Source organism: Papaver somniferum, chromosome 1 (assembly GCF_003573695.1).
Source record: "Papaver somniferum cultivar HN1 chromosome 1, ASM357369v1, whole genome shotgun sequence".
In the NCBI taxonomy this organism is placed as follows: Eukaryota; Viridiplantae; Streptophyta; class Magnoliopsida; order Ranunculales; family Papaveraceae; genus Papaver; species Papaver somniferum.
The window spans coordinates 152,806,874-152,817,209 of NC_039358.1; the positions used below are offsets into that span (position 1 = coordinate 152,806,874).

Consider the following 10,336-nt stretch of genomic DNA (forward strand, 5'->3'; position numbering starts at 1 on the left):
AGGAGAGTAGTATAAAATCATTACATAGTTTCCCTTATATACAACTCTAAAAACCTAGTTGCACCACACATCCATGGGCCGTAGGTCCTGTAACACACTGTAAAATATAATTTAAAATTACTGTAATTTATAGCGTCCTACTGGCTAGTTCCCGTCTAAATACGGAAATGCGCCTGAATTTATCGCAACCGTTTCTCTTCCATCATGACTCACGAGATCCAAGACTATATGTCCCGCATTTTGAAATTCAAAATTCAAATCTCAACCCTCACAGCACAGTAACACAGAAAATCGGACCAGAAGAGAGAGAGAGACAGAAATGGAAGAAGAGAAACAACCTCCTTCGCCGTTACCGAACCCTAAATTTTCTTCTTCATCTACAGCATTCAAAGACATTTCTAACTTCAAAACCCCCAAAAGACCTAATAATCAAAAACCTAATTTCCAATCACCATTTCCTCATTTCTTTACAGCCTCAAAACAAAGTCCACCACCATCTTCTTCATCCAAATCAGTTATTAAGCGTCGCCCTTCAATTATTCCATCTACTCCATCAACAAATGCCCGTCGCCGTACTTCAATCTGTCCATCTACTCGATCTAAAGCCGCTGCTAGAAGACTCAAAGCATTTGAGCTTGAACAATCTCAGTCATGTAGAAAAGCGCAATCTCGAAAACAAAAATCACTCGAATCGTTATCTAAATCACTCTCCTTTTGGCTGAATTTTCTGTTCGAAAACCCTAAGTCTTGCGGTTGTGATGTTTCTTTATTGCCAGGAGAAGGAACTGATCGAGGGGAACAATCGAGAAATGGGAAACGTGATAGTGGAGTTGGAATTAGACTTTCGACTGATGGAACTTGGAGGAGTCCTAAACGGCTGAAGGATTCCTCTGGAAGTAGCAGTGGAGACGGCTTGGTGTTATCGTCTGCGATGTTTAATTCTCTGAAAGTGTCGTTGAATGATGTTTGCAGCCTTGATGATTTGAAGCAGCGGATGAGGGAGTATTTGAGTTTGGATTGCTGCAAAGAGGTCTTCTCAATGATTAGTCAAGTAGCCAAGGTAATTCATGGTCCTTAGATTTAGTATAATTTTGCAATTCAGAACTATGTTTTTCAAGTTTTCCTGTCTTTAAACAAGATATATAAATGCTGTCAAATTTATAGTTAGTTTTTGTTTTCAGATTATAGATGAGGGGAGATTAAAGATGAAGGCACATTGTCCCATGGTAACGGATGTAGGAATGAAGCAGAAGGCTATAAAAGTACTAATGAATTATAATCCAACATGGCTCCGAATTGGATTGTATATTGTTTTTGGCGGTGATTCCTTGCTACCTGTTGGAGATGTGAATTCTAATCAGGAACTCGTGTTTTTAAAGATGGTGTTGGAGAAGCAGTTCCTTTCTCATTTGGGTCTTGCGAAAACTTTTGCTTACAACAAATTGGTCGAAGGCCTGTACAGACCTGGTCATTTTGAGGCCCTGGGGAATGTTATACTTAAAAGGTTCCTACTGCTTGTTCTTGTACTTGATAAAGCTAAGTCCCTGAGCAGCCTTCCCATTAAATATGGTATTGATGGAACTGATGGGGGTTCTCCTCTGTTGTTCTGTCGTCAATCGAATATTAAATCGAGTCGACAAGTGATTTCCGGTAACCTCCATGGCATTGCATTGCTTGAAGATTTCAATTTTATTTTAACTCACTAGTATGGCCGTTATTTTGATTTTTTTGTTTGCTGATGTAGAGTTCTTGTCGACGGATGTGATGCATGGGGAAGGTAACCTTCTTGCGCATTTAGTAATAGTAGGATACAAAGTATCATATCAACAGGTAAGTAATGTTATTTCGTCCATACTTTCTATTAGATTTCTATTGTGCTGAATCATTGAACAAGTTTATGCTTAGGTTGACTGTGAAAGCTTTTATGTTTTCAGAGTTCACTCCTTGAATATGACTTCAGAATCACAGAGCTATTTGAGGATCTACAAGATGGTGTACGAATTTGCAGAGCAATTCAGCTCTTGCAACATGATGCCTCGGTTCTTACGGTAAGCTGTAGCTTAAACTATTTCTAGTTTAATTTGTTCCTGGGAAGAATCAACCCATGTTCTTATTTACTATGATGTTTGTTGTGGGCAGAAAATGGTGGTTCCTTCCGATAACCGTAAGAAGAATCTGGTGAATTGTGGTGTTGCTTTGCAATATCTCAAACAGGCTGGGGTGCAATTACTTGATGAAGATGGGGTGATGATAGTAGCCGAAGATGTTGCCACGGGCGAAAAGGAACTCACACTTTCTTTGCTTTGGAATATGTTTATTCATTTACAGGTCTGTTAATTTTTCAATTTTGTGAAATGTTCATTTTGAGTTAATCACTTCTTATTGGCATCTTTTTGTTGCTCAAGTCTTGGTGATGGAGAAATTGGACAATATGGACAGTTACTTTGTATTCGTTTGATAACCTGATGAAATAGATAATGCTTTTAGTTTTAGTTAATCTCAGTCCTTCATAACATTTGCATTGTCTGAGTTGAGCCCTTGTTCTCGAAATAATCGCGTAATAAATTAATACCTATTTTGGTAAGACTAAGAGATGCAACAACACTTCCATTTAGATCCTCCTTTAGGCAGTGGATATCGTGCTTCCTAGACTGACTCACAATTTCACATCTTATTTTTGCAGTTGCCTCTGCTAATTAACAAAATGCTGTTATTTGAAGAAGTATCCAAAGTTAAAGCAGCCAATGTGGTAAGAATCCTTTTGGTTATAGTTCATCGAAGTTGTTGGGTGTTTGTAATTGCACATGCTCCCCACAAGAAATTTTTACACCAAAGTGTTTTATGTTGCATGTTGCATCTACTCCCTATTGTAAATGAGGATGATAAATCTACCCATGTACAAGTGAAAAGTGCTGCATTCCATGCTTTATCACTTTTTGTCCAACATTTTTGTTCAGCTAATTTGAGATGCACTTGGATCACCTGTTTATATTATCTTGTATAGGACTACTCATGGTGTATTACCTCTAGCCAGTTGGATTTGCTTCTGGAATGGATTCAGGTGATAATGATGTGTACCTAAATTTAAGCAATTTTCATATGTCCGCCATTATTTCGACGGAAATAGAAGAACTAACTTATAAAGGCAGGCAGTCTTATCGTGCTATCAAGTCTGTGTGACAATCCTTGTTACTTCCTTCCGTCATTCGCTGTACAATATTTGTACAAGTTAATGGGGTGTATCTTTATTTACTTATATGTAAAGGTTTTGTCTGGCCTGGATGGCACTGAACGTGATTTAATATTACTGATGCAGTCAATCAGTGGAAAGTATGAGCTCAAGATTGACAGTTTTACATCTTTGATTGATGGTAAAGCTCTGTGGTGCTTGATTGACTATTATTTTCGAAATGAACTGCTTTCTGCATGTTCACGTGAGGTAAAATTGCTAAGAATTTCGTCTAAGCCTGTTCGAGTGACTAAAATGTCTCCTGCACTAATCCCTAGTCTCTCTCACTTTAATTGTTAGGATTCTCAAAATGGTAGTGATGAATTATCTGTTCTGTGGACTGGCATAAGTACAGATGCTGTTCACAACTTCACTTTGGCGCAGAAACTTGCATCAATGTTAGGAAGCTTTCCAGAGGCAAGTAGTTTATATGTATTGCACTGGCGATTATGTGTCTGAGGACTGTCATGTACTCATGTACTAGGCTTTTTTTTCCTCCAGGTATTGCAAATCAGTGAGGTACTTGAAAATAATGGTGCTTGTAATGAAAGGAGTGTAATAATTCTGTTGGTGTTCCTCTCGTCCCAATTGATTGGCAGGAAAAATATGGTAAAGCTACTGTAACTTGTTTATTAGAACCTTTGAATGGTGCACACATAAAAGTTACTTCTGACATGTTTATTCGACAATCTAGGAGCTTCTGCATATCCACAAACTGTTGGGTTGCAGTTATCAAAGTCCAGAGATGAAACGTTCAAGTTTGGATAAATGTTTTATGAATGTTAAACCTCCGGAGAACCAGAATGGACTGGATGATTGTAGCAGTGAATGTAATATTGTTTTCCTCTAAACTTAAACAACTTTGCTTAAGCCATCAGGTTCTTATTTGTAATTTTTCATTGATGCAGATTCAGTCAGAAATTTTAAAGTTGTCCAGGCCTGGTGGAGAGATTTGGTAAAAAAAAACCATTGCTGTAATACTCAACAGAATTCTCCTGGCACTGACATCAAAAGCGGTAATCCTTCTAGTTAAAAGTGTTTTGCGGTTTGTACTATCTTATTTTTCTTATACTTGCTGGCTTCACAGATTTCTTCCAGTTTTGACCTGCCATCTTCATACAGATTGCTCCGTTCCCTCTCTTTATATGCAATCTCTATTCTTCCGCAAATATCATACTTATTCCTCTTTATTATGTATAAAGAACCAAATTGAATCTAGATTATAGATTGAAATCAACAGGGTTGTTTTTGTATTTGTGGTTGTAGAAAATGCAGCAAGGCTTATCCAGTCTCACTTTAAAAGATTTGTTGAGCGCAAAAACTTTCTGAAGATCAAGGCTGCGACCTCCTTTCTGCAAACTGTTTTTCGGGCTTGGCTAATGGTGAAAAGTGCCAGACACTACAACAAATCAAATGCCATATTTCATTACCAGCTTTCTTCTGGTAAATAACTGGTTTACTTCTTCAATCCTCATCTCTGTGGTAATTTCTTGGTGTCCCTAGTTTTACACTTATATATTTCTTTGATTCCTTGAACAGAAAATCATAAGCACCCAATAATTTTCCGTAGATACCTTAATTTCATGGTTGAGCGGAACAGCTTTATCAGGTTAAAAAATTCCGTCCTGCTAATTCAGCGCACTGCTAGGAAATGGATTAGACAACGCTCTGCTGCAACAAAGATTCAGAGTCATTGGCGTGGCTGGTACATGAGAAGAGAGTTTTTACACCTGAAGAAAGCAGTTATTAAGATTCAGAGTGGCTTCCGATGTTTAAAAGCTTGGAGAAATTACAATCAATATATCTCTGCTGCAACAAAGATTCAGAGTCATTGGCGTGGCTGGTCCACGAGAAGAGAGTTTTTACACCTGAAGAAAGCAGCTATAAAGATTCAGAGCTGTTTCCGATGTCTAAAAGCTTGGAGAAATTATAAAGAATATAGGCTGGTATCTAAGTCAGCAACTATTATTCAGTCCCATTTTCGTGGATTCATTTCCCGAAGAGAGGCAGCTAGAGAACGGGAATGTATTAAAGTGATCCAAGTATGTTTCATTTCTTCAGATTATGGCATTATCCTTGATGACGACTTTACTAGAGTTCTAGCAATCCTATTTTGGTTGTTTACAAGTAATATAGCATAATGCTAGATCAACCCTTTTCTAATTAGTGAATGGTGTGGTGTTGCAGCTGATGTGGGCTGATATGTTTGAGCATAAGCCCTGTCTCTCTTTTTCTACATCAGCTGCCATATTACCCTGGCCAGCAGTAGTGAATAATTTAGTACTACTCTATATTCATATGCTGGTGTTTAATGTCGTAACGCTTAACAGTTTATGTTTGACTTAACCAATAATTTTCTCCATTTCAGAGTTATTGGAAATGCTTTTTGATGAGGAAAGTGTTTGTATACAAAAGAGAAGCGGTCATAAAGATTCAAAGTAGCTTTCGATGCACGAAGCTTCGGAAGGAGTTTTTACGGTATAAATATGCAGCTATTGAGATTCAGCGATTCGCCAGAGGACATATTGCTCGAAACAGGCTACCAGGTACGATAAATCAACTCTCTTGTTTCATTAAACAATTTGCATAGTCTGCCAATTTTGCCATGCGCATTCTCCTGCTATCGTGACTATATTCCCATAGGTTCTCTAGTTTCTAAATACCATTATTGAAGGGCTAATCAATTTTGTTATTCTGTACTTTTGAATATATGAACTACTACAATCTCTTATCTTCAGCTTTTATAAACAGTCTATAATTTTTTATTATCAAAACCATGCAGATTATGATACTTCTTGAAGTTCCTTAACCGATCCGCCTAATCAGTCTTTTATTGATGGAATACTGCAGGTTCATCGTGCCTTGGGTCAGTCATTGATACTGGTTCTACCTATCAGAATTCAAGAAGCTGTCAGAGCCTTGAAAAGAGAATTTTGCTATACTCGGTGCTTAAACTACAGAGGTGGTGGAAGAGAGTTCTGTTGTTGAAATCTAGAAGAACGAGATCAGCCGTTGTGGTTCAGTCTTACATTCGTGGGTGGCTTGCCAGGCGAGAGGCAAATAGAGAGAGAAATCGAGTTGTTGTGATCCAAGTAAGCTATACAATTACAATTTTTGTCGTTTGATAAACGATTCGGCTTGATTCTGTACTGTTTAACATATTCCATTTAATAGTCATATTGGAAAGGTTATCTCGCACGCAAAGAGGCAAGAGGTCAGCTGGTTGATTTAAGGCTCAGAGTGCAGAAATCTGCTGCAAATGTGGACGATGGCATGCGACTTATCAACCGACTAGTAGCTGCGGTTTCAGAACTTCTTAGCTTTAGAAGTGTGAGCAGCATTCTTCATACCTGTGCAACTTTAGGTATGACCGCTTTCTTAACTGCAAATTCAGTAATTAGTTATCACTAGTTGGGCATCTTTCTGTTTGAAGTTCCAACTTCCAATAGATTCACAAAGAATGTTGATTGGAAGTGACACCTTCTCCTTCTTCAGATGTTACCACTCAACATTCGCAGAAATGTTGTGAGACACTCGTTGCGGCTGGAGCAATCAAGACTTTACTGAAGTTGATAAGCTCTGTAAGCCGCAGCATTCCAGATCAAGAGGTTCTGAAACACGCACTTTCAACCCTAAGAAATCTTGCCTCTTATCCAGATTTGGCACAATTGTTGATAGATACAAATGGATCTATAGAACTTATCTTATCGGAGATGCTAAGGTTAGTAGTACTTGGTTTGGTGTTATAGGATCACAGCATATACTGTTATATGGTTTTGACGGGTTCATAAATTTGTTTATCTGCAGAAACAAGGAAGAAGGATTTTTTATTGCTTCCCAAGTTTTGAAGATGCTATGCAGAATACCTAAAGGTGTTCAAACTATTCGCCAGCTACCTGCACTCTTAAAGAGGCTTAAAAGCCTTGTCGATGATCTGAAACGGAGAGTAGCAACAGATAAGAAGTAAGAACTTAGGCGATTTAGATTATAAATGTAGTTTTTTTTCTTTTTAATCTCTAACTAATTCTAACGTGCACATGATATTTGTCTTATTAGGAATGCACGCTCTCAGCTGGGGAAAGACCACAATGAAAGGAAGCTGAAAGAAGCTATGGAGCTTTTGAAACTGATATCAAAGTAGCTAAAATGGTGTAATGTTAGATATTTCTAACTCTTCGTATGTAAAGCTGGTCTGAAGATCTTCGGCCGTAAAACTTACTGACAATCTTCTCTCTAAAGGTTGTATGTAGTTGCTTGCTTACCTTTGAAGTGGTTAAAAGTTTAACCTTAGATGATCATCCTTTTTCTTATGAAATCAAAAAGCCCTTTGTAATAAATACACCAACCTACTGATGACAAACTCATCCCCACTTCACCCGTTTGGTCATCGTTAAGGGTTCTAACTTCTAAATTAGAGCATTTTCTATTTATACACGTGGTATGTCTTAATTCGTTGGATTGACTTACCTAAGCCACTTAAGCCGTTTTTGTTGTAACGGGGTGAAAACAAACTTCTGTTGGTCATAAGGTTTCTTAAAGAAGGAAAGGTACCCTTCGAGCTGTATATATAAATGAAGGCTATTATTGGGGCGTCACATTCTATTAGAGGGGCGTCACCTAATAGGACAAAAACGGATCACCCATAAGTAATATCAAAAACCTCTTATCTCAAATAATTTTGTAATGGACTAAACAACCCTTATTTAGTTAATTTTAATTTAATTTACAAAACTAGTGACAAAACCCTTAGGTGAACAAACTAGTGATAAGAAAAAACCGGTCATATTATTTTTACCAAATAAAAACCGTTTCAAATAAAACTGGGACAAAAACGCCAAGCCAAATAATAATGTGTAAATTTAATTTTTGTTACTTTTAAAAAAAAAGACAAACATGCCCTTGACCTTTTCTTCTTCTTCTTCTCTGATTTCTTTTATCTTCTTTCTTCCGTCTCCTTCTTTCACCACCATCATCACCAGCAGCAACAATGGATCTCCACGAAGACCAACAATAATTTTATTCTCCCCCGACACACCACTACACGTCCGTATCTCACCACTACCACCACCCTCCTCCGCCTCCTTCAATTCCTTCACCACCAACACCATTTCCACCACCGTAAACAACACCACCCCCAACTCTTCTCCAAGAATAGAATAGCACAATTCCATCATCGAACCCACGAACACCGGTATCGCCACTACTAAACCCACGATAGGGTTTTTCATACCTTTTATTCTGTATATATATATACTGATGTGAATCTTCATCGTTTCTACATGAAATCTGTACAAGGTATACTTCTTTTCTAATCTATTTTAACACATAATAATTTCTAGGATTCAATTTGTTATCAAGCAAATCTGGTTTGGGTTTTTTACAATTTCTATGAATATATTTGTTATCAAGCAAATCTGATTTGGGTTTTTTTACAATTTTTAATGATTCAATTTGTTATCAAGCAAATCTGATTGGGATTTTATTTTATTTTTACAGAGGGTTTGCTACGAATCAATTGCAAGTTGCTGGTACCATCTTCATCCTCTTTCTTTTCCTTATCATCTTTGTTTATGCATGAACATTTATCATTCTTCTTATTATTGTGTATGTTGTCTTTTGATTTTTTTCAATCGCATGTTACTGATATCATCTTCATAGTTTGATGATTTAGGTTTTGATAGTGATTGTTAAATTTGTAATGAACATCTGTTGATAGTGGTTGTTAATTCTATAACGAACATCTAATAGATCCAAGTTAGAATAATATACCCAATTTGGGAAAGAAACTTTTATATTTGATTGAATCAGTAAGTGAGCAAGACTAGCTTGTGTTTTTGTTTTCATTAATTCATTATGCTCATGACAAGCTTTGTTTGAGTAATTATTAGCTCTCTGCCCAAGTTTTCAAGGTTATAGAATCCAGTAATGAGACCATATTGTGTTGCGTGGCCATTATTAACTTTCATGAAGAGTTTGTTTAGCAATAGCTTACATAGTCGGTTAATTATAGAGTATGGGGAGTAATCAATCATCCAACCCCCAAACTGGAAGGACAACTTGGACTCCTCCCATGGATCGACTGTTCATGGGTCTAATGGCAGACCAAGTACATGAAGGACAACTACTTGATGGTCAGTTCAGCAAACATGCTTGGACGCACATTTTCGATAATTTCAGGCAGAGTTTTGGTTCTTCTTTTACCAAGGATGTGTTGAAAAACCGTATGAAAACTTTGAAGAAAAACTATGTTGCTGTAAGTACTCTTAGAGGTCAAAGTGGATTTGGATGGGACCAGTCGCGAGAAGTTGTGGTTGCTGATGATGATGTATGGGATGAATATATCAAGGTGTGTTATGTTATTCTGTAACAATTGAATGAATTTGGATTTTTCGTTTTGTATTGATGAGATGTGGTGTATTTCTTTCAACTGAAGAGTCTAGTATGCTAATAAGACAATTCAATAATTTCAATTGCAGAAGCATCCTGATGTCAAATGCTGGAGGACAAAGTCGCTTCCACACTTTGATGATTTAGCTGATATATTTGGGGATAATCGGGCCAATGGAAGGTATAGGCGCTGTTGGAATGACAACACTGTGCACGATGATGATGACCAGCATGACAGGGATCATGAAAATTTAGAAAACACGCAATCTCCAGACCGTTTTACAAACGGTACTCAAGAACAAAGTGAGAATGCATATGCATATAAAGATAAGGTTGAGGACTTGCATACATCTGATACTCAAAAAATGGCTCGAGCTTCAATAGGTCCAAATTCACGTTCTTTTAGAAAGACCAAAAAGAGTACTGGAGAATGGTAGATGCAATTCATGTAATGGAAGCGGCTGTGAACAATGTTGCAACCAAGAAAGAAGAAAACAAAAATTCATCATCTTTAGAGGGAAGTTTAGTGTCCGCACTCGAGGATGTACCAAATTTGGATGATGATACTTCCGTGCAGGTGCTAGATTTATTGGAAGATGAAAAGAAAGATTAGATATGTCCTGTCATATAATTTTGAGGTGGTTCTTATTTAGTAATCGTCAATTTACCGCTATTCTCATGGAAATTTGGTGTTTATTTCTTCAATTTCTGCAGATATGT

At 37.3% G+C, this 10,336-nt stretch overlaps 2 protein-coding genes across 2 annotated transcripts; both read left to right on the forward strand.

Moving 5' to 3' along the window:
* The first annotated feature begins 201 nt into the window (after positions 1 to 201).
* Positions 202 to 7,651, forward strand: LOC113304813 (abnormal spindle-like microcephaly-associated protein homolog). The gene is made up of 20 exons (XM_026553954.1): positions 202 to 1,060; positions 1,182 to 1,650; positions 1,745 to 1,830; positions 1,935 to 2,048; positions 2,140 to 2,328; positions 2,684 to 2,749; positions 3,005 to 3,061; positions 3,317 to 3,439; positions 3,530 to 3,646; positions 3,731 to 3,838; positions 3,924 to 4,059; positions 4,138 to 4,245; positions 4,496 to 4,672; positions 4,769 to 5,271; positions 5,598 to 5,775; positions 6,080 to 6,321; positions 6,404 to 6,593; positions 6,725 to 6,950; positions 7,037 to 7,192; positions 7,286 to 7,651. The coding sequence occupies exons 1-20, from the start codon at positions 320 to 322 to the stop codon at positions 7,368 to 7,370; spliced, it is 4,071 nt and encodes a 1,356-aa protein (XP_026409739.1). The 5' UTR covers positions 202 to 319; the 3' UTR covers positions 7,371 to 7,651.
* Positions 7,652 to 9,242: 1,591 nt separating this feature from the next.
* Positions 9,243 to 10,053, forward strand: LOC113352407 (L10-interacting MYB domain-containing protein-like). The gene is made up of 2 exons (XM_026596230.1): positions 9,243 to 9,575; positions 9,706 to 10,053. The coding sequence occupies exons 1-2, from the start codon at positions 9,243 to 9,245 to the stop codon at positions 10,051 to 10,053; spliced, it is 681 nt and encodes a 226-aa protein (XP_026452015.1).
* Positions 10,054 to 10,336: the final 283 nt, after the last annotated feature.